General features: G+C 40.6%; 1 protein-coding gene across 10 annotated transcripts in view; it reads right to left on the reverse strand.

Annotated features, from left to right (window-relative positions):
• Positions 1–27,205, reverse strand: part of rimbp2a (RIMS binding protein 2a) — a 148,731-nt gene that overhangs the window by 25,069 nt on the left and 96,457 nt on the right. For 6 of the 10 annotated variants that reach the window (XM_057818563.1, XM_057818561.1, XM_057818560.1 and 3 more), the window contains 10 exons: positions 24,628–24,832; positions 15,757–15,914; positions 15,178–15,263; positions 15,004–15,113; positions 9,097–9,915; positions 7,194–7,217; positions 6,379–6,530; positions 1,615–2,361; positions 1,383–1,538; positions 1,015–1,161 (listed from right to left, as the gene is read on the reverse strand). In XM_057818563.1, coding sequence (XP_057674546.1) covers positions 1,015–1,161; positions 1,383–1,538; positions 1,615–2,361; positions 6,379–6,530; positions 7,194–7,217; positions 9,097–9,915; positions 15,004–15,113; positions 15,178–15,263; positions 15,757–15,914; positions 24,628–24,832 — 2,604 coding nt within the window. The remainder of the gene's footprint in view (positions 1–1,014; positions 1,162–1,382; positions 1,539–1,614; positions 2,362–6,378; positions 6,531–7,193; positions 7,218–9,096; positions 9,916–15,003; positions 15,114–15,177; positions 15,264–15,756; positions 15,915–24,627; positions 24,833–27,205) is intronic. The other 4 variants (XM_057818564.1, XM_057818562.1, XM_057818558.1 and 1 more) reach the window with 3 other exon arrangements.

A 27,205-nucleotide genomic window follows, 5' to 3' on the forward strand; every position in this document is an offset into this window, starting at 1 on the left:
GTATAAAAGACACCTGTCCACAAACTCAGTCAGTCTCACTCCAAAATCCGAAGAACACCATACCCACTGTGAAGCATGGGGGTGGAAACATCATGCTTTGGGGCTGTTTTTCTGCAAAGTGACCAGGACGACTGATCCATGTAAAGGAAAGAATGAATGGGCCATGTATCGAGAGATTTTAAGTGAAAATCTCCTCCCATCAGCAAGGGCATTGAAGATGAGACGTGGCTGGGTCTTTCAGCATGACAATGATCCGAAACACACAGCCAGGGCAACAAAAGAGTGGCTTCGTAAGAAGCATTTCAAGGTCCTGGAGTGGCCTAGCCAGTCTCCAGATTTCAACCCCATAGAAAATCTGTGGAGGGAGTTGAAAGTCCGTGTTGCCCAACGACTGCCCCAAAACATCACTGCTCTAGAGGAGATCTGCATGGAGGAATGGGCCAAAATACCAGCAACAGTGTGTGAAAAGCTTGTGAAGAATTACAGAAAACGTTTGGCCTCACATATTGCCAACAAAGGGTACATAACAAAGTATTGAGATGAACTTTTGGTATTGACCAAATACTTATATTCCACCATGATTTGCAAATAAATTCTTTAACAATCAAACAATGTGATTTTCTGGGGTTTTTTTCCACATTCTGTCTCTCATGGTTGAGGTTTACCCATGTTGACAATTACAGGCCTCTCTAATATTTTCAAGTGGGAGAATTTGCACAATTAGTGGTTGACTAAATACTTATTTGCCCCACTGTATTTAAATACTGAAGAACTCGTTTTACCCTGTTTCATTTTTTTAAAATTCCAACAATGTCACATCCTGTTACTGTGTTTGACTTTGGAGGTTCCACAGTACTTCATCGAAACTCAGCACACACGCTAACAACACATGTCAAATGCAAGAAAAGGCAGCAGGGAAGTATCCGTGCCTGTGCAGTTTGCTAAAACCAACTATGAATTTGGATAGTTATGAGTCTCTGTGGTTTATAAGTACAGTAAGTGCAAAAACTGCACCTTGGGTGTGTTGTGCGAGTTGCGTCGACGTCCCTCGTCCAGCTGCATCTCTGAGTACAGCTCCTCCTCATCCTCTTCCATGATGTCAGACAGGTCAGAGCCACGGCTGCTCTCGCTGTGATAATCTTCATTGTGACTATAGTGGGGCTTTTGACAGTCACACACAAACACACAGACCCGCTTGTTTAAGTCCACATACATACAGACGTGCACACACCAAACACGCATGACACATGAAGGCACAGTGATGCCGGGCGCGGTCGTGTTTGCATGCAACCAAGCCAGATTTGTTCTCGTGTAAGAGACTCGTCCGAGGTCTTTCTGTTCAAACGGTTGACGTGAGAAGGCTTGCCCCGTTTAACACATACCGGCCTTCCTAGCTCAGAGCCTCGAAGGAACTCATCGACTGACGGCCCCCTTCGTCGGCGACGCGTGAACCCTTCCCCGTCTTCCTCTTCCTCATCCGAGTGATGCTGGTGAAAGGACTGACCCTGTTCGGCGTAGCCAACAGGTCTCCGGTCCCCCTGAAATGCGAGACAGAAGGGTACTTTTGCAGGTTCCCATGACAAACACGAGTGTCTTCACGTGGTACAGTCAGACCTTGCCGCTTTCTGCCGCCACCCTCTGCGCCGCTTCCCGGGCAATAGCTTTGGCCACATTGTCTGGGATGAGAGTCCCTCTCGGCTGTGGGAGAATCCTCTGAGGTGAGGGGGAACGTGGATTACCAGGAGGTGGGGGCTCAAGAGTGTGGCCCTGCATGGGTACAGGTGACTGGGAGGATGGGGATCGGGCAAGGTCCCAACCAGGCGGGGCGGCCATATGGTGGGCGGCTTGCTCTTTGGCATCCAGGTCTCTGGCACTTACTGGTCTCTGAGGTATCGGGTGGGGGTGAGCGTGGGGTTGCAGAGGCAGTCGGTGCTGGGGCCTGGGACCTTGATGGGGGTGCGGGGGCTGCGTATGAGGATGCGGCAGTCGACTCTGGTTTGGCTGGGGCACTCCTGGGTGAGGGACTCTTGTGTGGTGTTGAGGGTGTGGAGGATGGGTATGGGGTGGTAGCGGTGGACCGTGGGCTTGTGGTGGGGCGGGAATCTGTGGGGTGGCATGAGGATGGTGAGGGGATGTAAGGTGAGGCTGGGCGTGGGGGTGGGGGTGAGGGTGTATCGGCGCCGGCAGGGGAAGCGGAGGTAGAGGCACGAGCAGGTTGTTTGGAATGACAGCGACGTGGGAGTCCTGGGATTCTCCCTGTGCAGACAGTGTCCTGACAATGACCTCCCTGGCCTCCAGGCACTGTATCCTTGTCAGCTCCACAGTCACGTAGTCTGCCATTGGGAACATCACTTCCGCTATCTGGTTTCAAGACGGGCACAAGTGATTGGTACAGGTAAATAGAGTAGTTGACACCAAATTGAAACTGTGATTTTTTTTTTTAGCTCAGGAGTCGGCAACCCAAAATGTTGAAAGAGCCATATTGGACCAAAAAAGCAAAAAACAAATATCTGAAAATTAAAAGCCTTAAATAAGCCTAATAATGAAGGCAACACATGCTGTATGTATCTGTATTAGCTTTATTACCCTACTATCAAAATGACTAAGTCGGCTGAAAATACTTAATGAGCCTTCATGATTTAATGTTTATTTTCCCTGCAGTACATCCAACGCACCACGTGACTACTCTTTTGTATGATGCCACCTCAATGACATGTTTCATTGCTTTTATGAAATTATAGAAATGCAATAAACAAATCAGATTTTTGATGTCATTTTTTTTTTCTTTTTCTTAACAGGAAGGGGTTATGGGGGAGCAGAAGAAAAGAAACACAAAAGAAGAAAGAAAAGAAACACAAACAACAACAAGAAATACATTGAATGTGTACACTAACTACTAATATGTTGGTGCTATCGTCAGCTAGATGTATTTCCGGTTGACACCATGTGGAGGGCCTGTTGACCAGGGAAAGAGGGGGACGGGGGAGTCTATAAGCTACGTCCCTGAAAGGGGTAGAATGTACACAAATCAGTTCTGTGATCTAGAACCCAGTAATCGTGTGAATCACTTGTGAGTGTAAGCCCGTTGGTGACCGACCCTACGCCGCCCCATCTCAACTCCCGGCACCGGGACCCGCCACCCGAACGCGCTCTATCACATCCAGCTCCACGTGAGCCTCACCAAGCACGCGACAGCCACGCAGACGAGCGAAATGCTCTCCAATAAAATGCCTTTTTAAAAATGGTCCGGTTGCTCTTGATTGCATCAGCTTAAAAGTTACTATTTAAAAATGCGTAGGTAAACTGACTGATGATATCACACACAGAGCGTATTATTAGAAAATGCAGTTATATAGAAGTGCAAACGTGTGCGCACACATCTGTCTCTCTCGAATGGGGGCCTTTCGACCCTTGGGACATTTTGAGAAGAGAGTCCTGATGCTGCATTCTCCTGTCTTTAAGTAGTGGAAAATTTCCTCATATAAATCGTCCATTATTACAGAAAAAAAGAACCCAACAGTCCGTGCAAGCGTTGTTGTGACCCACGTTTCCCACTTTTAAACATGCATTTTATCAGAAAGCATTTCGACTCTTTGGCCAATTATATAGTGAGAATAACAGAACGTCTCTTGCATCAGTGTCAAGCGTGTGTCGCAGGCTATGACACAAATCTTCGTTGACAGAAATGTTGAAATTTATTCTACACATTTTTACAGCATTGGAAAACATTAAAAATGTTTGTGTCATTTTTGTCCTCCAACAGAAACCATTTCAAAACAAAAAATATATTTCCCTCAACCATTTTGTTCCATTTTCAAACATTTTTGAAAATGCTCCAGGGAGCCACCCAGGACAGCGCTTAAGAGCCAAATGCGGCTGTCAAAACACGGCTTGCCGACCCCAGCTTTAGTTGGATGCTGAAGGCGCAGCCAATAATACAGTAAAATTTGATAGTACACTGAAATTTCAGCTTTTCCCTCTCAGGGGTCGTCACAGCAAAACAGTCGATTTGCATGATAGATTTAACACCCCGCTTTTTTTTACGCCGGGTGCCCTTCCTGACAACACAAAAGAGCGACCACCCGGTTACACTGAAATCATATAGTTTAAATATATGTGTTCGCCTGTTTCACGTGAACTGTCCCCTGTGCGTTCATGGTTGAATTTTATTTACTTCGTTTTATTATCAATTTACAGCATGAAACTGAACATAAATTTTTGTTTTTCGACCAAAGGAATAGTGGATAAAAAGAAAACATGCATTACAGACTTTAATTGATGGAGTGACTGTATCTGTCGCATGATAGTGTGTAGGCTAGGCAGACAGTGGCCAACCAACACTGGTTAAGTCTACTGAAATTTATATTCCTCTCATAAAAGTCTGAGAAACTCCAAAAAAATGTTCTTGAATTAATGTCACCTGAATAAATATGACCTTGTGAAATTTGTATAAGTAAGCCACGTAAGATAAATTGACAACTAAATAAAAACTTAATTAATTTAGTGTGTGTTTGAAAAAGGTTTTAAAGGTCTTAAAGAACCTTTCAGATTTTAGCTGCAATATCGTCTATATTACTGTAGACGTGATTTTCATTTTGAATTGACATTGATATTTACTTTGATGTACAAATAATGGAATGCTTCGTTTGGGCTAGTTTTCTCGTCAGCTGAATGAAGAGATCGAAGCATGAGCAGATAATATAGAAATAGCATATTTGCAAGTACTAAATGGCTGATTATATGTTGTCATCACCAGGGGGCAGAAGAGCCTTATCTAAGTATAGACTCGTGCGGCTCTGCATTGACAGTAAAATTGGCATTCTTTAATTGCATATACAGTGAGCCCTCGTTTTTCACGTTTAATGGGGACCAGAACCCGCCGCGATAAATTAAAAAACCGCGAAGTAGCGCCCCCAACCCCCCCCCCCACAAAAATGTTTGTTTGTTCAATGTATTTATTCTGATTTAGCATTGAAAGAGATACAAAGAAGACGTTTTTTTTTTACTTTTTCCCCCAAAATACAATTAAAAAAAAAAAAACTATATTATATATATATATATTAGGAGTGTCGAACGATTAAAATGTTTAAATCGAGTTAATTACAGCTTAAAAATTAATTAATCGTAATTAATCGCAATTAATCACAATTCAAACCATCTATAAAATGTCATATTTTTCTGTAAATTATTGTTGGAATGGAAAGATAAGACACAAGATGGATATATACATTTAACATACGGTACATAAGTACGGTATTTCTTTATTATAACAATAAATCAACAAGATGGCATTACCATTATTAACATTCTGTTAAAGCGATCCATGGATAGAAAGACTTGTAGTTCTTAAAAGACAAGTTATAGAAATTTTATATCAAAACCCCTCTTCATGTTTTCGTTTTAATAAAATTTGTAAAATTTTCAATCAAAAAATAAACTAGTAGCCCACCGATGCTGATGTCAATAATTACTTACACAATGCTCATGGGTGCTGAAGCCTATAAAATCAGTCGCACCCAAGCGCCAGCAGAGGGCACCAAAACTCCGAAAAACACAAGAAGTACACCTTTCACTGTGCTCTCATTTTAATCTGTTTGAGCAGGGCATTTGTGCGTTAATTGCGTCAAATATTTTAAAGGGATTAATTAAAAAAATTAATTACCGCTCGTTAACGCGATAATTTTGACAGCCCTAATATATATATATATATATATATATATATATATATATATACATATACATATATATATATATATATATATATATATATATATATATATATATTTATTTTTTTTTATTTTTTTTTTAATAAATGTTTTTTAAGCATTTCAATTGTAATAATTATGAGTTTTAAACATATTCCTGTCCCCCACCGAATTATATTTAAACAAGAAAAAGGCTTTATTAAACTTGGCTTTATTAAATGCTTCATTGAGTGAGTCCACTCAAATTCGCTCCAGCTGCTCATTTACACACAATGAGTTGCCACAGTATCTGTTTAACAAGTTAAACGATGATAAATGCATGCGGCACTTTGAAGTTCCCTTCTCTGGCAAGATCAAACATTAAACGTCTGAATCATCGTTAACATCTATAAGCAACTCCAATGCACTGCCTGACGAACAAAGAGCAGGGAGAGGGTGGGAGGCAACATGAGACTACGCTCGGGACAGCTCATTTGTATTTTTATTTTTTTGATTGAAAAAAAAATCCGGGATGGACTGATGGTGCCAAGTTAGAAGCGCGAAGTAGCGAGGTATCACTGTACATCCATAAGTGACAGATCTATGATTCACAAAGCAACTGGGATTATTTGGAAATCTGAATAACAGGAATAAAACGTGACCGGAATATGGGTCAAGGAAAAAAGCATCTCACCTTCTGCCCTTTGGTGCAGACAGCATAACCAAGGACATTGGCTCCATTGGATGTGCCTGTAGGAGACAGAAGAGGGGGCTTCCATCGGACCTGTAGTACCCCAGGTGCCTGCCCACAGAGCACCTGTACATCTTGTGGAGGCAGAGGAGGGCCTGGCAGTTAAGAGAAAAGGCATGGAATTCATTTACTTTCCCATTCTAGTTGACGTGCAGTGAAAGACGAATGAGTCTAAAGCATTCCCCAAATGCGCCAACATGCGGAGGAAGAGGGGTGAGGTGACTGTGGAAATCTGAAAAAAACTAAATGGGTTTATTTATAACGGCATGCGTCATATTAAATGTGCAATATTGTAATAATGTAACACAGCTAGTGGGCTACATTCACATTAACACAATGGTGTCTGTTACTAAATATATGTCAAAATAAACATGTGGTGCTGGAGCAGTACATTGCTCAACAGAGTGCAGTCATAGAGTAATTTTGATTTAACATGCAAATCTGTATTTGTGCAGAAACAAATGTATTCTTATACAAAACTGTTATTTCCGTGGGCAGTGCCACAGTTTTTATTGCATAATGGTTATGCCGGGCTATGCTACAGGCAAAAAAAAAATGACTCATCAAGATAATAAGTAATCATATCATGTGGTGCTTAGTTTTATGCTAATTAGTTATAGGCCGTGAGGAAAGCTGGATAAAATTACATTTCGTTTTGTTTTGAAAAACATTATGATTTAATTAGTGAATAAAAATGTCATAGATCATTCAGGAGTGAGACGTGAAATTCAGCCTGGGATTTAATATATGATTCTGACCTGTTCTGCAATAGGGTGTTGGACCTAGACAAGATACAATACACAACAATGGCATCGTAAGGAAATGTAGGACCTGTACTTATCTGCAATACTGCGCAACTCGCTTACCAGTCACAACATTGCGCCCAGATGCATCCTATGAGCTCTATTGCACAACTACATATTTGTAAAATTTTCCTTTACAAAACCAAAAGCAGGACTCGATCAAGTACGGATCTCCGACAAACACTTTTACGGCCAAGTCTAATTAAGCCAAAACTTTACAAAGTGCGAAACAGTGAAATAAACTAAACATGAAACAACATAGCATAGAAAACCATCTTGTAAACTGAGTACAGTGGTACCTCTACTTATGAAATTAAATGGTTCTGGAAGTAGTTTTGTAACCTGAAAATTTTGTTAAGTAGTGATGCATTTTACCTGTAAATGTCCTAATCAGTTCCAAGCCCCCCAAAATTCAGACATAAATAAAATAATAATTGTAATTTGTAATTTATTTTCTCTATTGTTTTGTACTGCCCACGTTGTGTGAGCTTTATTTATTTTTTTTTTTTTTTCCTCAATTGTAAAGCGCCTTTGAGCAACGGTAAAAGCGCTCTATATATAAAATGTATTATTATAAATCTTTTATAATGCATAAAAATGCATCAAAACATGTAACAAATTAGAGATGCAGCTACCGATTATTTTAGTAGTCGATTAATCGATGAACTAGTTAGTTCAAATAATTGAGTAATCAGAGAAGGAACATAAAACATTAAAATACTTGAGCCGAGCCTAAAACAGTATTAAAAAAAAAAAAAAAAAATGAATGAGGATCGAAGTACAACAAAAGAATAATTGACTAACTTACATAGAAAAAGTTCTCTGGCTTAAATGCTATAAAAACTTTTTTTCAATGCTCTCAACAAATGGTTCAAAGACATATTCTCGCAAAAACTGGCTAAATATACCTATTAAACTAAATTACAAACACATCAAAAAAAAAACATTAGCCCAAACAAAAACTTATGTTGGTCTTGACAGGGACCAGCTGGATTCAGCCATGTGAAATGTGTAATATCATATTCACTGTCGCCACTGGAGGCCACCCAAATCAATAAAACTAAACGCAAACACTTTCAAAACAATTACAACTCCACTTTAATTAGACAAATACTTGAAGCAGCAAAATTTAATTTGAATCATTTTTTTTCTAATCGAATTACTCGAGTTAATCGATTAATCGTTACAGCACTCTAAAAAATACATCTTAAAATTAGATTATTGCGCAATAAACATAAAATCAGAGTTGTGCATAATGTAAAAAGAATTTTTTTTTTTAATAAATAAATAAAGAATAAAAGTTAATACACTCATGTAAAGCTGTCGGAACACAAGGGGGAGAATGAAGAAGACGCTGGGATACACACATACACATACAGTAGAGGTCCCTCCTAGCCAGTTGGATGACAGGAATGCTTGGCAATAGTCAATGGCAGAGGAGCTATAAATATGTTATGTCTAGTAACCTGTGGGAGCTGCGAGTACCAGCCATACTGTATTTTTGTCTTTTGTATCCTGAAATTTTCTCGTTGAGGTGTCTTAACCTGAAAATTCTGTATGCAGAGACATTCGTAAGTAGAGGTACCACTGTATTACTGTAATCGTAAGAGTAGGAATTTGGCCATAGTGCTTGTCTTTTTCTCATTATGTTATGGCGGTTTACTTATTGTCATGGCTGGTAAGCGTGCACACATATTGTTACTGCGTTAAAACCTGAAAGTGAAACAGAAATATGCACACAAAGCTGTCTATAGAATCCATCTATTCTGAATCCTAAGTAGAAATATTGACAAAGTCTATTGGGGATGATGAAGCTATGCATACATTATTGATACTGTCTCCATGATGTAGTGCTGACCTGCAGCCTGAGTGCAGAATTCCACTCCTGCTTCCTTCCTCTCCCTCTGCTCCAGAGGCAGTTGCCATGGCACCTGATGCGGCTGTGCCGCCACAGTCACTTTGTACACCGTCAGCGGCTTTAGGTTGAAGAAGCGTAGTCTATACCTCCCCGGCTTTAAGACTGCGTGGTCCACACCATCCAGTAAGACCGTGTGACCATAGTTACTGTTACTAGGCAACCAAGAGAGCTCAGCCGTGTCCCGCTGGATGTCATCTACTCGGAGGCCGCAAGGTGCCACCACCACGTTGGCCCCAACTAAAAGAGTGCAGCGCAGCTCGTCCGACAAGCCCCTGTCTGTGACGCTCTGGACCGAAACGCGGTGAACACATCCGTCAAGGTCCAGTTTCTCCAGCAAGCATTTGGTACGCCCGCCGAAAGGTATGCTGGCCCGTAGCTCGCCATCCACCAACACGTTATAGCCAGAGATGTTCCCCCAGCCCAAAGGCACAACTGGAGGCTCCCAGGCCACGATGACGCTTCGCGCCAGCTGCTTGATCAGAGTGATCTTTCGGGGATAAGGCACAACGTCTTCAGCCAGGTCCTCGGGGTCCAGGGGCGCCACAGTCCCGTTGCTACAGGGAACCAAGGCATTCGCCGAGCTCAAGAGACCATCTTGGCCGGATCCTCCATCCACAGACATCAAGGCAAGCGGTTTATGATCCACTGGGCCAAGATCTTCTCTACAATCTCCATCTTGAATTGACAGCTTCTCCTTGTCTTGGACAAACTCTACAAAGTTTGATGGCACAAGTCCTCGCTGGCCATCCAGCAGCTCACCTGTGATCAGAAAACAAAAGACTGATGGTTAGGGTTGTGTCTGAATTAGGGGTTGATACAGTTAGTCGACTAGTGGATGAATCAACTTGACTATTCCAGTTGATTAATAGGTAATCATGTTTTGGCACCTGTTTTCCAAGCACCCAGTTTACATAGCACTCTAATGTAGCCGTCAAGTTAGCAACTTCACCTTCAGCTTTCATCACATTGCAAATGACTTAAAAAGAGAAAATATGTAAGGTGAGTCCCTTGAATGGCTCCAACAAGGAAGAGAAACTTGAAAACATCATCATCAGTGGTAGTTTTATGGTCTGAGTGAATTATTGATTGACTCCAATGACTCGGAGAATATGTTAACATCCATAATAGAGCCTGGGTCCTCTTCCCATCCCATCTGATAATGTAGGAGTTACAGGTTGGGCATTTGGTGACAATTGGTCTTACAGTGGCTGCGCAAACTTCATATCTGTGACTTGGCACACCAAGATAGCCCTCTTGAACAGAAAAGTTGTGCTATATGGAACCAGGTGTTAGCATGTACAGTACCTTTTAAGCCTGGGGTCCCCAACCGCTGGGCCGCGGACCGGTACCGGTCCGTGGCACATTTGCTACCGGCAAATATTAATTTATTCATGACTGCATTCTGGCCAAATTAACTTTGGCGTGTGCCCCTGAACACACCAATATCCCTGTCTACTCTAGATATAATACTACAGGAGTGAATGCCGTCATAGAAATCCATTGATTGGACTGCTAGCAGTACATCTTGTTTTATATATATCTATGTGCGCTTGTCATTGATAATGATGTATGACGTAGGGCGGGAGCATCACATTTGTTCCCGGAAATAATAAGCCCCCCACACTAGAATGACTGAAAAACAGACATCTTTGGAGAGATTTTTTACGGGGAAAAGGGCACCTGATGAGCCAGAAGATGAGCCTACAACCTCAAAGAATTCAAAATCTATGCTACTTCCCAATCACTGAAGACCCACGAACTGCGAAGGAGTGGATTCGTGACCTGTATGTGAATAAACCGAGATATTCGAGCATGTCTGTGCAACAGGAATATCAGCTTGTAGAGATCACAAATGACGGCAACCTTAAACGTACATTTGAGACAACAACTTTACCGAGGTTCTCGATTAAAGTCATTTCGGAATATCCTGACATCGCTAGGACAGCACTGAAAACTGTGCTACAATTTCCAACATCGTATCTTTGTGAAGCAGGCTTCTCTCGCTCTCCCATCTCTGGACCATCTCGTCTCAAAAAAAACAAGCTCGGGCCTCCCACTGATTCAGCGGGTGAGTTGTATTTTCCCTGCACTTAACACGACGGGGCTAAAAACAAATGTTATTTTATATTTGCTGTATTTTTCTGCCGCACATTGCCGGTGTTCCGACAAATTTGGCATGCGCGTAACGTTAAAAATGACCGCGAGTGCAGCGACAAACTTTCTTTAAAGAAAGGAATATTAACTTACGTTTGCCATGTTAGCTGCACACAACAACTGCACGCAGCTCTCACTTAATGACTTCGCAGTGTCGTTAAGCATTAATTTACGCCATTTTCGTGTTGCACATGTATGTTTATGATGTAAATAGTTTTTTGGCATTTTTGGATAACATTGAGACTCCAACTAAATATAAAAAAGGGCTTTTTTCACTGCCACAAAAGCTTTGGGAGCATAATTTTGTAAGGGTGCAAAATTTGACAGAACACCGGTCCATGAAAAAAAGACCCATATCACACCAGTCCGTGGTGCAAAAAAGGTTGGGGACCCCTGTTTTAAACAATTGACAGAGTGTCATACATTGTTTTGTCCCAACTGTTTGTCTGGTCATTGCAAATGGGACTATTTTCCTTATCCGCCCAGTATTTAGATTTTTTTTTTAAAAACTCTTTTAGGCCACCATACTGCAAGTTAATAACTCGTCCAGTCAACTTTTTTTGTTGCCATGACTCGTGTCACCTGTGACCTCCGATTTATGTCAGCCTGAAGAATTTGTAGCTGACAATAGCCCACGACGGACAGGAACTCTTAACAATGACAAGCTCACATAAAGCATGTCGCCTCGGGGGCGTATTGTAGGTGTATTAACAAGATGGACTGACGCATTGGCTCATAATGTATATTTCTTGCACCTTTAATACACCTACTGGATATTCAGTTCACAACATTTTTTTTTTGTCATCAGAAAAGCTCCCTTTATCTTAAATCTATTTTTTCTCTACTGAACCCTGCCACTGGCTCCCTAAAGCTGTATGTGTATGCGCGCATGTTCTAATGATTACGATGAGCCCAGCTGGATTAGTCATCAAGCTAAAAGGGTGCAAGGTCCCATCTTGACAACAGCTTGGTCTGCTGCCTGAGTCTCTCTCCTTCACGGTAAACACACAACGCCTCCTCAACAGCGCCATGCAATCTCACCGTCGCTCTGCTTCCAGCTTTAATGAGTCAGTGCAGCTGAGCGCAGCGGCGTCTGCGGCATACTGCGATAGCCCCGAAGGTTTGTTCGTGATTTGGGATTAGCATTGCATCTGATTGAGACACGACAAAATAATGCAATATAATGCAAATCTTTCCAGTCACTTCTAAAGAAAGCAAAATAGATGTTCCATTCAGGCACAAGTTGCCAAATGCAACAACAAGCTCAAATAAAATTTAAAATGAATAAACAGGTTATGATATGACAGAAATTGGATGGCAACAGATAGTGAACAGAACACTGAAATGAAGCATTATTCGTCCAAAGAGCATGAGTGCCCTCTAGTGGAGAAAATAGTTCCTAGTTTCAATAGTAAATAGTTCCTTCGTAGTTAGTACTATGAAATCAAAAGTTTCAATATCTCCAGTTTTCCGTGGTCAATCGACGCCAAATAAAAACTGGAAGAGAGGTTTAAACCTGCGCTTTTGAGTCATGTTCAGGGCAGCGCTCTATGTCAAATACTTCATTTTTTACGGTGCATTAAAGACACCACATGATTGAACAGGCTGGCGTGATCATTGAACAGCAAGCTTGCATCTGAATGGTATAATGGAGTCATGTGATTATTGTTGTGACGTCTCATTGGTGAAATTGGCAGAGCTACTCTTGGCACCGCTGGCAAAAATAAATAAATAAATAAATATAAATAAAATCTAAAATGAATAAAAAAAGAGGAAAAAATGTAACGACTCTTGTGTAGCCCAAAGTAGCGGAGTAAGAGTAGTGTTTTTTTTCTTCACAAATCTACTCAAGTAAAAGTAAAAAGTATGGCTTCATAAAACTACTCTTAGAAGTAAATTTTCCTTAAGATGTTACTCATGTAACATGTACATGTAACGCATTACTACCAATGGATCATATGTCGTTGCTGGGTAACATTGCTCTCAGTTCTAATATTAATATTAATGTACAGTGGTATGAAAAAGTATCTGAACCTTTTGGAATTTCTCACATTTCTACTTAAAATCACCATCAATTTGTCAAAATCACACAGATGAAAAAACAGTGTCTGCTTTAACTAAAATCACCCAAATATTTATAGGTTTTCATATTTGCAATGACAGAAGGGGGGAAAATAAGTAAGTGAACCATCACATTTAATATTTTGTGGCCACCCTTTGGCAGCAATAACTTCAACCAGACGCTTCCTATAGCTGCAGCTCAGCCTGGCCAGGACTAATCTTGGCCCATTCTTCTCTACAAAACTGCTGTAGGTCAGTCAGATTCCTGGGATGTCTGGCATGAATTGCCGTCTTTAGGTCATACCACAGCATCTCTGGGGTTCAAGTCTGGACATTGACTTGGCCACTCCAGAAGGTGTATTTTGTTCTTCTGAAACCATTCTGAAATTGATTTACTTCTGTGTTTTGGATCATTGTCCAGTTGCAGCATCCATTCTTCTTTTTAGCTTCGACTTTCTGACAGACGGCCCCGGGTTTTCCTGCAAAACATCCTGATAAACTTTTGAATTCATTCTTCCTATAATGATTGCAAGTTGTCCAGGCCCTGAGGAAGTAAAACAGCCCCAAATCATAATGCTCCCTCCACCATGCTTCACGGTGGAGATGAGGTGTTAATGTTGGTGTGCTGTTAATTATTTCCTCCACACATGACGTTGTGTGTTACTCCTAAACAATTCAACTTTGGTTTTATCAGTCCCCAAAATTTTTTTGCCAAAACGTCTGTGGAGTGTCCAACTGCCTTTTTGCGAACATTATACGACCAACAATGTTTTTTTTAGACAGCAGTGGCTTCCTCCTCTCATGAACACCATTCTTGGCCATAGTTTTACATATAGTTGATGTTTGCACAGGGGTATTGGACTGTGCCACGGATTTCTGTAAGTATTTAGCAGACATTCTTGGGTTCTTTTTTGTAACTCTCTAAGTATTCTGCGCTGAACTCTTGGTGTCATCTTTGGTGGACGGCCACTCCTTGGGAGAGAAGCAACAGTGCCAAACTCTTCATTTGTAGACAACTTCTCTGACTATCGATTGATGAACATCCAGACTTTTCGAGATGGTTTTGTATCCTTTCCCAACTTTATACAAATCAACAATCTTTGATTGCAGGTCTTCAGAGAGCTCTTTTGAACGAGCCATGATGCACATCAGACAATGCTTCTCAGCATGACAATTCTTACCAAGTGTGTGTTTTATAGTGAGCAGGGCAGTTTTAAACCACTCATCTGTGATTGGGCACACACCTGACTTAAATTGTTTGGTAAAAATGGGTTTTAATTGCTGTTCAAGTCTCCTTGGGCAGAGGGCTCAGTTACTTATTTCCCCCGTTCTGTCGTTGTTTGCATGCTATCCTCATAAAAATTAATATAATAATAAATATTTATCTATAAAATAAATATATAATCCAATATAAAATATGAAAACCTATAAATGTCTGGGTGGTTTTAGTTAAAGCAGACACTGTTTTTACATCTGTGTGATTTTGACAAAGATCAGATCACATTTGATGGTGATTTTATGCAGAAATGTGAGAAGTTTCAAAAGGTTCAAATACTTTTTCAGACGACCTTTTATTTTTACATGTTCTTTTATACATGTTCAACACCTGATGTTTTTTATTTTTAATCTCACCTTCATAGAATCCGTCGTCATCCATATTGCCATAAACGTACAAATACTTCCCGGCCACAAGTGGGAGTTCGGCTTCAGGATGTTCATTTGGTCCATCATAGGGATTATAACTGAGGGAGAAATTGCATTTTGATTGATAGGTTCCAAACAAACAGAGGAGATGAGGCCTCTTACCTGTATCGGGCAGTGCAAAGGCGAACCTGGCCTGTGTAGCGAGGCCTGGACCTGGTTGATGGGCTTGGTTCATCCTCCATCTGTAGCTTGACAGAAAGAATGATCTGTCACATAAACATTTGCATCTACATGATTTCTAAAATCATGTTTGAGAACAATTAAGGAAAACAAACACAAAAGACACTCTCAAAATAATTAGTTTTAGTTTTGTAAAAAAAAAAAATTTTTTTTAATTGACAAGCCCTCTTCTTAAGTTTTATTTCAGTCACGAAAATGTTTTTTTTTTTTTTTTTCAAGTTTCATCTGATTTACACCCGGGAACAATTTAATTATTAATTAACCTGATATGCAAAATTTCGTAATTTTATATGTGCCGAATCAAGCAATCAAGCATGAGGACAACATGCACACACAACACAGGATATTGAACCCCCAACCTCAGAACTGTGTGGCAGACATGCTGAAAATTATAGTAATTGTACCATAAAACTCATAGTGAAAAGGATAGGCATCAATATATTTTTCCCACGGACTTAGCAGTGTGTAAACAAGGCTTTATTCCAAACTTCGAAGACTCACCGTTGATGTGGTCAGCTGCTGAGTGCAGCAGGTACGGTCCGTTTTCACGGTGCGGGACTTGACAGACGGCCAATCTGGTCTTTCCCTGTCTCCAGTCTGCTGTGGGCACTGCAAGAACTGGGAGATCAGTGGTGGTGTGTTTGGTGCTCTCTCATCGCCTGGGAGAAATTGATTTCGGTCACAATTAAAGAGCAAGCGTCATTCATCCTGCAAGCCATTTCAGTCTCATTGCATGCTTATTGATCTCCTGTTAACGTGAGTGAGCAGGCAAACAACATCCCTCGTCGAGTCTGGTGTGTCCGCATCAAAAAGCGTGTGTAACACATTTGTCCTTAAACACTATCGATGTCCTCGGGGTTAAACGGGTGAAAAATGCAGGGAACACAAATTGTAGTGCAGGAGCACAGATGGATGAATGGCTGGAGGAAATTAGCGCTGTTGTACAACACTGTATTACTGAGCTCTGGGCGCTTTGACATTAGACCAAGAGGACTAGGGTCTGGTTGGAGAGCTAACGCACAACAACACTTGCAAATGACTTGTTGAAAAGCATTCAGCATTCACGCTGCGCCAACCGAACTTTCCGAGTAGCATTACGTGGACGAAAGACTCACTCATTGATTGGACAAATAGAAGAGGAAATACCTCCCTCTTGTGAGGGGAGTGAACGCTGCACGTAATGTAGCATATATCAAGTCGGCGGGGTCGCTCCGACCCGACTCGATGCCGAGTGAATTTGAGTATATCAAAAAATCCATTGGGGAAAATTAAACAACGAAAGGGTACAGCGTGGTACCTCATGTCACACAGGCGTGCAATCGCTCTCACTTTCGTGACTTTTTGGACTGTCAAATTGTCGCCACTTCCAGGAGAGCGAGACTCACAAAACGGCCGCCCGGAGAGGCTCCGCCTGTCTCGGCCACTGTCACTCTTACACTGTATGTTCAGGAACAGCATGCAACACATAATCGCCACATTAGAACACGATTCTGTGTATCAAATGCAACTGATTAGCGCAGCACAACTACATTTGGCCAGGGTTAATCGTCTGTGATGTTGCCATTGTTGATTTTCAATACGGTGCGCACTGTACTTCCGCTTCCAAGGACAGAAGGGCCGAGAACGAAAAGTGGAATTTGCCATGTGGCAAAATGGATTTTGCCATATTGCATTTTCTTTTGTCATGTGGCAAAAATGATTTTGCCATGTGGCATTGTTTTTGTCATGTGGCAAAAAAAAAATTGCCATGAGGCATTGTTTTTTGCCATGTGGCAAAATGGATTTTGCCATGTGGCATTGTTTTTTGCCATGTGGCTTTTTTTTTTTGCCACACATGCCAGATGGAAAAATTAATTTTGCCATGTGCCATTGTTTTTTGCCATCTGGCATTTTTTTGCCATGTGGCAAAATAGATTTTGCCATGGGGCATTTTTTTTTTGCCACACATGCCAGATGGAAAAATTGATTTTGCCCTGTGCCATTGTTTTTTGCCATCTGGCATTTTTTTGCCATGTGGCAAAATGGATTTTGCCATGTGGCATTGTTTTTTCCCATGTGACATTTTTTTGGGGCACACATGCCAGAGGGAAAAATTGATTTTACCATGTGCCATTGTTTTTTGCCATCTGGCATTTTTTGCCATGTGGCAAAATAGATTTTGCCATAGGGCATTTTTTTTGCCACACATGCCAGATGGAAAAATTGATTTTGCCCTGTGCCATTGTTTTTTGCCATCTGGCATTTTTTTTGCCCTGTGGCAAAATGGATTTTGCCATGTGGCATTGTTTTTTCCCATGTGGCATTTTTTTTTTTGGCACACATGCCAGAGGGAAAAATTGATTTTGCCATGTGCCATTGTTTTTTGCCATCTGGCATTTTTTGCCATGTGGCAAAATGGATTTTGCCATGTGGCATTTTTCTTTGCCAAAATCCATTTTGCCGGAGGAGTGTGCGCTTTTGCTACTTTATGTGCAGCGTCATATCGTGGAGCTGTGATGCTCAAGGCTGTGACACTACACGGAGGGCATCCTTGGAGAGAGACAGCGAGAACCAAAAGTGGTATTTGCCATGTGGCAAAATAGATTTTGGCAAAGAGCAAAATCCATTTGCTCTTTGCAAATGGATGGATGGATTTTGGCAAAGAGCAAAATCCATTTTGCCACATGGCAAATATCACTTTTGATTCTCGCTGTCTCTCTCCAAGGATGCCCTCCGTGTAGCGTCACAGCCTTGAGGATCACAGCTCCACAATGTGACCCTGCACATAATGTAGCAAAAGCGCACCCTGCTCTGGCTGCATTCACAAGCGAAGCAGGGTGCGCTTAAAGCGGACCGAGACCCAGGATTTTTGACCGGACCAGAATTTCTTTGTTTGGTCCGAACTAGAGTTCGGATACATGTTCACATTTCCAAAACGAAGCAGACAATCTGGGAAAAAGAACTCTGGTCTGTTTAAATTGGACCAAACAGTGCTAGTGTGAAAGCGCCCACTGTTGTGATTCATTTACTTTGTACACGAACACTAGCATCAAACTGTTTGAAGGCTATTTTTTTAAGAATTGCTCACTGTCTACAAAACTGTTGCTTCTTGTGAATGAAGTTGATTCCACTGTGGCCGGGGCCGGATGCATGGGGGTGCCGGGGTGGGCACGGCCCACCCAGACGTGAGTCGTGCCCACCCAATCAAAATGTCGGGAATATCTATTGTAGTGTTACACTGGATATAGAGAACACACGGAGAGTTGGTCCCACCTACTTTTTTATTGCAGGATTAACAGTTACTGTTGGCTGCAACCACGCCGAACAAGCAATCACCAAAATAAGCTGTTTTTCCAACCTCGTTTGTTATCCACGCGCTTCCTCTCTCTCCTCCAGACACATTCTTGCAGTCGGACATCCGGGCATTTATGACGTCACCAGCCACAACAAAGCATTGCCATATTGAAATTGGGGCAAAACACAAGTAAAAAGCAGTTGCTCTGTCGTGCATTGTAGTACAAACGCGTTGAACTTTTGTCTTATTTGCGGTCTTTTTTTCCGTCGGAATGACTAAATGTTGCCGTGTTACGGGTTGTAACACAAGGAAGAGTTTGGAGCCGCATTTGAAGTTCTTCATTCTTCCTCGTGAGAAGAAAAAGGACAAGCTAATAGCTGAAAGCAATCAATTGAGGAACAGTAAAAGAAGACGTTTCTGTGGACCATTCTCGCCAGTGGGAATCTAAATCCAGGCACATTTACGTTTGCAGCCGACATTTTATTACTGGTGAGTAAACTTTAATCAATTTTTTTTTTGCCCCAATTAGCTGCTAGGATTCAATAGACTAGGCAGTGGTTATTATTACCGTAACCGACAACTCGCAAAGCGTTATTTTTCTTTTGCTGTGAACTGCTCTGATCGGTCAATCAGTATATTATTAGCCTGGTGTTATTTTGCCGTGACGTGTTAACGGCTAAATAACACTTGGAGAAGAATTACCTGTTACGGCAGAAATAATCACTCCGTATATACTACCAGTTTTCTTACTTCCACACAGTACGTATTCCACCTAACTGATAAAGGTCAACTTACTGGGTGACTTTATGAGGTAGTTGTAGATGTTTCCGAACTCCACTGCGGGCAATTCCTTTAGATTGCTTATCCAGCTATCAGCCGCAACTTTGTATAGGCAGATTTGCAGGCAAATACACGCTACTTTTAAGTTGTATCACCTCCTCGCGTCTGTCGGCAGTGACTCGTGATAATAGTAAGTCATGTTTAAGACTTTTTTATGAAAAAAAGAGGCAAAACCAAGCTGAAATATATGAATTTGCGGATTACAGATGTTTACCTGTGCGTGCCCCCATCTCAAAATGGCGACATGTTGCTATGCGAGACGACGTCATCGTGACATCACGCCGACTGCGAGAATAAGTAGATAGATGAATGAAAAAAAAACAAATAAACCGCCCAAAAATTAATGCAGCCTCAACGGGACACAAGCCAGTGTCCTACTTGCGCCGATCCCAAGCCCGGAGAAATGCAGAGGGTAAAAAAAAAAGCCTGCATTGGAGGTGCCCCCTCAAGATTTCTTAGTGCCTACTCTGGTGGGTAAACCTAGATCCGGGCCTGACTGTGGCACATTACACTCGTGTATCAGGTTTTTCCTTCCATTTCAAAGAAAAAAATAATCCGGGCAACATATTGTATCCAGAGGCACTTCTTTACTACAACAAATATGAATACTACTTGCACTACAACCAGTTCATCTTCTCTATCTGTTCTCGAAAGAAAAGCTATGAGTAACTCTGGTATATTGTAGTACGATAAAATAGAATAAAATAATTTCAAGAATTTTGTCGAAGGACACCTAGACCACATCTACAATACTGATCTGCTGGCGAGGTAGCTCACATAACATCTTTTTAGAATACTAATGTGTTCAACCACAAGGTATTGATCTGGCTCATCATGTGCATTTGCATTGATAGCATGCATATGTAGAGAGAGACGATTTCCAAGTCAAGAGGGCATTAACTCACTCATCTTATTTTGTTTAAAAATCCTGTCATTAATTATGGTGGATGTGTTCAGAAGAGAAATAAATACTTCAGGGTGATTAACACACTGATATCCTTGGTACAAAACATGTTCTGTTTGAAACAAACTAATTATACAGTATACCATAAAAACCATGCCGTTATGGACGGGATGGTCCCTAAATTTTTGCTCCAGCATGCAGAAAAAAAGTCTAACGTGTTAAAATACACAAGCAATGGGGTAAATTCAGATTGAAGAGTCCCAAGACTTTTGTCAACACAGTGTGTGATTGTGGCAGCAGATGGGCCCCTCAATTTTAATGCCTGTTTTATGTGGACTGGCTTTGATTTCCACATCTAATGATAGACCACATTGACAGTTTAGAACAGCGGCCAATTCAGTAGCACTCGCCAAATCTCCAATAAGCTCATTCAAATCAGTTTGATATGAATCCACAAAATAGTGCAGTGGTGACTTGAGCATACAAATTTTATTCCATGACCCTATGATCACCCATCCCTTAAATCATCTTTTCCTATGGAAAAGATTGGAAATGCCATTAGAAAAATCTCTCCATAAAGGTACATGGACATACATGGTCGATATACTGCAGTATTGTATTTAACAATAAAAATAAAAAAGTCCCTGGTATTATATCTACTACCTACTGTACATACTGTTATCTGTATGTATGTAATGTTCCATTGTTTGCATTCAAATATCATTCGCTTAAATAGAACACCATTACGATGCTATTTACAGTTGTGGTCAAAAGTTTACATACACTTGTGAAGAACATAATGTCATGGCTCTCTTGAGTTTCCAGTTATTTCTACAACTCTGATTTTTCTCCGATAGAGTGATTGGAACAGATACTTCTTTGTACAAAAAACATTCATGAAGTTTGGTTCTTTTATGACTTTATTATGGGTTAACAGAAAAAGGGATCAAATCTGCTGGGTCAAAAATATACATACATGGATCTGAAAAAGCGAATCATTGACTTGAACAAGTCAGGAAAGTCACTTGGAGCCAATTCAAAGCAGCTGCAGGTCCCAAGAGCAACAGTGCGAACAATTGTTTCTAAGTATAAAGTGCATGGCACTGTTTTGTCACTGCCACGATCAGGAAGAAAACGCAAGCTATCACCTGCTGCTGAGAGAAAATTGGTCAGGAGGGTGAAGATTCAACCGAGAATCAACAAAAAGCAGATCTGCCAAGAATTAGAAGCTGCTGGAACACAGGTGTCAGTGTCCACAGTCAAGCGTGTTTTGCATCTCCATGGACTGAGAGGCTGCCGTGCAAGAAGGAAGCCCTTGCTCCAAAAGCGGCACCTTAAGGCTCGACTGAAGTTTGCTGCTGATCACATGGACATAGATAAGACCTTCTGGAGGAAAGTTCTGTGGTCAGACGAAACAAAAATCGAGCTGTTTGGCCACAATGCCCAGCAATATGTTTGGAGGAGAAAAGGTGAGGCCTTTAATCCCAAGTACACCATGCCTACCGTCAAGCACGGTGGTGGTGGTATTATGCTGTGGGGCTGTTTTGCTGCCAATGGAACTGGTGCTTTACAGAGAGTAAATGGGATAATGAAGAAGGAGGATTACCTTCAAATTCTTCAAGATAACCCAACGTCATCAGCCTGAAGATTGGGTCTTGGGCGCAGTTGGGTGTTCCAACAGGACAATAACCCCAAACACACATCAAAAGTGGTAATGGAATGGCTAAATCAGGCTAGAATTAAGGTTTTCGAATGGCCTTCCCAAAGTCCTGACTTAAACCCCATTGAGAACTTGTGGACAATGCTGAAGAAACAAGTCCATGTCAGAGCCCATCAATTTTAACTGAACTGCACCAATTCTGTCAAGAGGAGTGGTCAATGATTCAATGGTAAGCGATTCAACCAGAAGCTTGCCAGAAACTTGTGGATGGCTACCAAAAGCGCCTAATTGAAGTGAAAATGGCCAAGGGACATGTTACCAAATATTAGCGCTGCTGTATGTATATTTTTGACCCAGCAGATTTGATCACTTTTTTCTGTTCACCCATAATAAAGTCATAAAAGAACCAAACTTCATGAATGTTTTTTGTGACAAAGAAGTATTTGTTCCAATCACTCTATCAGAGAAAAATCAGAGTTGTAGACATAATTGGAAACTCAAGAGAGCCATGACATTATGTTCTTCACAAGTGTATGTAAACTTTTGACCACAACTGTAAATCACCAAGAGTTTAGCAATGTTTGTTAGCATTTAGCTAAACAAAGTTTCCAAAGGGAAAGTTGTGTTTGTTCTAAATATACAACATGCACTTCTCATTGTTGTTTGTTTACTTTAACAGTAAACCTTAACTGGAAGTGGCAATAAACAGTTTGAAGCATCTTTTTTGAAGAGTTGATCTGCCAAAATGCTGTGTTTGAAAAGCAACGGTGGAATGTACATTTTTGTGTAAGTGGTACTTTCTACTTTTACTTCACTACATTTTACAACACCATCTCTGTACTTTTTACTCTACTAGTTACAAATTGTTGCCTGCGTTACACGTTGCTTTGTTTGGTTGGTTGTTTTTCTTTCTCTCATTTTGAATACATATTATCGTTTTCATGTGTCCGGCACAACCGATAAGCTTCGTGCAATTATACCGTAATTGAGCACTAGAGGCAGCAACATCTGTACAAGCAAGACTAGGCAGGTGAACAAGATATTGACCAATAAAAAAACAACAATAAGAGGAGAGGAGGACCTACAGATGGGTGCTGCACACTCATGTACAGTAGGTGGCGGTAGACACCTGATAGTTTCTTGCAATCCGCCATTTACTGTAAATTTTGGAGTTTTTTTTAGCTTGTTAAGCTTCTGTTTAAAGTGCAGTCATTTTTTTGCTTGTTTTTTCTGTTCTGCACAGTTTTAAATAAAACTGAATTTTCGGGTTCTTTCTTTGAATACTGACTCAAGATTTCTGTATACACTAGTATAGTCTCGTGAAAAACTTAAGGGGTAGCACTAGCTATTATATGGTAGGGTGCTCTAACTTTTTTCACAGTTAGAATATGCATTTTTGTTGATATATTTGGTTTAATGAGTAATGTAATGTTAATTTTTGTTGTTTACCTGCAATTAAATGACTTTCTTTTCCAGAGATAAAGAAAAACAAAATCAAACATTGATATGTAAACATTTCTTAATATAGAACTGAATATTATATTATTATATATATTATATATATACTGTATTTATATATTTGTATATAACATTTTTTGCATCGGGAGACAATACTTTTACTTCTTAATTGTCAATTTTAAAGCAAGTACTTTTGTACTTCTCCTTGAGTCCATTTTTTCTTAGATACTTGAACTTTTTTATAATTTTTGCACCTGTATCTGTACTTTTACTTACGTTAAAAAAGAAAAAGTGAGTACTTCATCCACCACTGTTGAAAAGTGAGATGGGTTCACTGCCACTGTAGAGTGCAAGAATTCCACTTTTTTTTTTTTCGCAAGTGAAAGCAAAAAAAAAATTTTTTAAATTGTACACCTAAAAACTTGAAATTGAGTGACTCGTATCTCAAGGCGGTACTGTGGGAGTAATGATGCTAAAAATTGAAGTACTGAAAAAAAACATGGCATTCTAATAAAGAAAAAAAAGCTGAATGAACTCATAAACTTGGTATAATATAGTCACAAAGTTACAGAAATAAAATACTGAAGTAATTACTAGAAAATTACTTTTAAAATTAAAAAATAAAGTTGTTATTAAATTTAGGGGTAGTGGGGTGAGGGCTTCAATCTGACCAGATAAGAGATATAAAGGCTTAAAGGTGATGTTGCTTTTTGTTTTTCTTGCATTATATTTTATCAACCTTTTATGTTATTTTTATCAAATTTACAAGACAATTTGATTTGAAAATGCTTATATGTCATTTTTCAAGCTGAAACAAATTTAAATATTTACTGTTTGAATATAATTGGCCGTAATTGGCTGTAGGCGAGTGGGTGTGTCAATGGGCAAATGTTTAATGTATGTTAAGACCTTGCATAGCTATTGGCATGTCGGCAGCCAGGAAAGAAAAAGTGGGCAGGTATTTGTACAATAAGGGGCAGTATGGCATCACACTGAGACTGCGTTCATATTTAACTCAAAAAAGTGACAATCACAAAACTACGAACTTTATACGTGACCAATTTAAAAAAAGATCCCACATCCATTTTGACCTATTGGATGTATGAAACTGAAAATGGGACTTCAGTGCAAGGTCACCTTAGAGAATGAAAGAAAATTGGTTTATTTTTCATTTGATTTCACTTTTCATCTATTTAACTGTGTGAGGTTGGTTTCAACATTTAAGTTTTGACCTACCTGCTTCTGGCTGGGTTTCAAATCCGACAACGACTTTTGGGAGCTCCTCCTCTGTCGGGAGGAAATTGGAGGATTTGGTGGGGGCTTTACTCAGGAGGATCTCCACAGGACGGGATTGTAAACTGAAATTCAGCAGCTCTTTGGAAAGCGGATGGAAGTGTTCACTCTGTGACCTGCATGTCGGCTCCAGGTCACAAATCTGGACCTTTTACAGAGAAAAGATGTGAGAAGTATGTTAAGAGCCAAGACTTATCCTTTATGTATGCAGTTCACGTATTATTTCTTCTGATTTTAGAAGATTACGTACAAGTCAGTGTCAATCTAATATAGAAGCAATTAGAAAAAAAGGTTGTGAAGAACTGAAAGCAGTGATTTGTACTAAATCCCAAGGCAGTCTATAATCGCCATACATGAATGTGTGAAATCATCTGCACCGCTGCTCACATACCTGATATTACAACTTACATAACATGAAACATCACGAAGAAGTATGGGCTTATGAAACCTATAGGCATCCAACACATCCTATAAAATAAATATCAAAAATATGCACAGCCTTGTTCTGCTGGGTTCTACCGATGCTCACGTGGGCAATGACAGGGTGTGATTGAGAGGACTGAACACCCCGATAAGAACCCGACCGGTGTTCTAATATTGGACTGATGCGCTCATCGCGGATATGTGCACTTGGCACCAGGACACCATACACTACAGTTTGACGATTGACTTTGTAATCGTGTCATCGGACTGCAGCCGCATGCCTTGGACACTAGGGTGGAGAGAGAGGCGGAGCTGTCAACTGGTGGCGAGTTTGCTCCATGATGGGGGAGGATGCTGATGCGGCAGACCCAAACATTTTGTCAGGTTGAGAAAAGAGTACAGTGAAATGTGGATATGTGCTGTATCTGTAGTGATGCAGACTTTGTATGGGTCTGTTTTGGTAAAGAAGGAGCTGGGCCGGAAGGTAAATGTCTCTATTTACTGGTCGATATTAAAGATGCACCCATACGAGTATCGGCAGGGGGGCCGATCCAGCCCGAAATGGTGGTATGAGTATCGGTGAGTACCAACAAAGAGGGCGCCGATACCATTAACGGTCCAGTATTATAACACTTGACCACAGCCTTTCTTTCTCCTGATGCTCACAACACTCTCTATTGTGTGATGACACGTGATCCCTTTTTGCCAAGCAGCTATCGCTATTGGCCTGCTCCAGACCAATGAAAACGGGCCAATAGCCGCTCTTAACCAATGCGGGGGCAGCTTTTTCATATGTAGGAAAAACAAAGTACGAGAGCAAAATGTCGGCGGTCTGGAAATATTTCAGTTTATAATCTCCGTCGAGTACAATGGCTGCATGCAAGATTTGCGGCCCTACAGTTTGGAGGTGGAGTTAAATCGGCCAGTTTAAATACCTCGAACCTGATAAAACATTTGAAGACGAAAAATGTGAACGAACACAAAGAGTTTAAGGCTGCAACAGCAGGACTGCTATCCAGAGGAAGGGGGCTCGATCAGAGCAACAATCTCTGGTCAGTTCACTTAGTCTACTTTACTTTTATTGTCTTTTACTGAGAGAAATGCCGCAGTAATTTGAGATCTGTTTCAAAAGTAGGGTTGCCACCTTTCAGAAATAGAAATAAAGGAAGCTCCACCCGCGCCCAAAGCCGTACAGGCGACGAAAAAAAGGGACATTCCTAAAACTTCTAAAATACATAGAAATGTATTTATATATATATATATATATATATATATATATACACACACACACACACATATATACAGTATATATATATACATACACACACACATATACAGTGGGGAGAACAAGTATTTGATACATTGCCAATGGGTTTTCCCGTTGTGAGTTTATCAAATACTTGTTCTCCCCACTGTATATATATATATGTATATATTCCGCATTGGTTCAATACGGAACACAACTTTTAATTCCCGATTCGGAACAATTCCTTATTTCAAAGGACGGGTGGCAAGCCTATTCAAAAGTGCTGTAGAAGTAAGCAAAGTAAGCCAAGCTGAGTGGCTAAGTGTGTGTTGCTGCTGGTGCACAAAGAGAGAGGCTAATAGAGAGACAGGATGCTGTGGTCAATTGCTCTTACTTAAAGTTGCATTCTTTGGCCAAAACTTGGGGTTTAAAAAGTGTATTAATTATGAAGTATTTTTACTTTCTTACTGTTGGGGCTAGTATTATACATGTTTTAATTTCACAAATTTAGCACTATTTTGGCCTTTGAGAGCTAAAGCTTTATTAAACTATTGTCACCTAAACTAGGTACGCAATAAAAAGTTCTACTGGATTCACTTTGTATATATAAATATATATAAATTTCAAAGTGGTATCGGTATGGTATTGGTATCGGCCAATACTGCACAGCCAGGTATTGGTATCTGGGCCAAAAAATGGTATCGGTGCAACATAAGTCGATGTTTGTTCCTACCCTCAATGAGCTCACGAGTCACGAGCTGTGGGTCATGACCGAAATAACAAGATCCCGGATAGAGCAGCCAAAATTAGTTTCTTCCGCAGGGTGTCCGGGCTCTTCATTAGAGATAAGAT

The sequence above is a fragment of the Corythoichthys intestinalis genome, chromosome 17, assembly GCF_030265065.1.
Source record: "Corythoichthys intestinalis isolate RoL2023-P3 chromosome 17, ASM3026506v1, whole genome shotgun sequence".
Lineage (NCBI taxonomy): Eukaryota > Metazoa > Chordata > Actinopteri > Syngnathiformes > Syngnathidae > Corythoichthys > Corythoichthys intestinalis.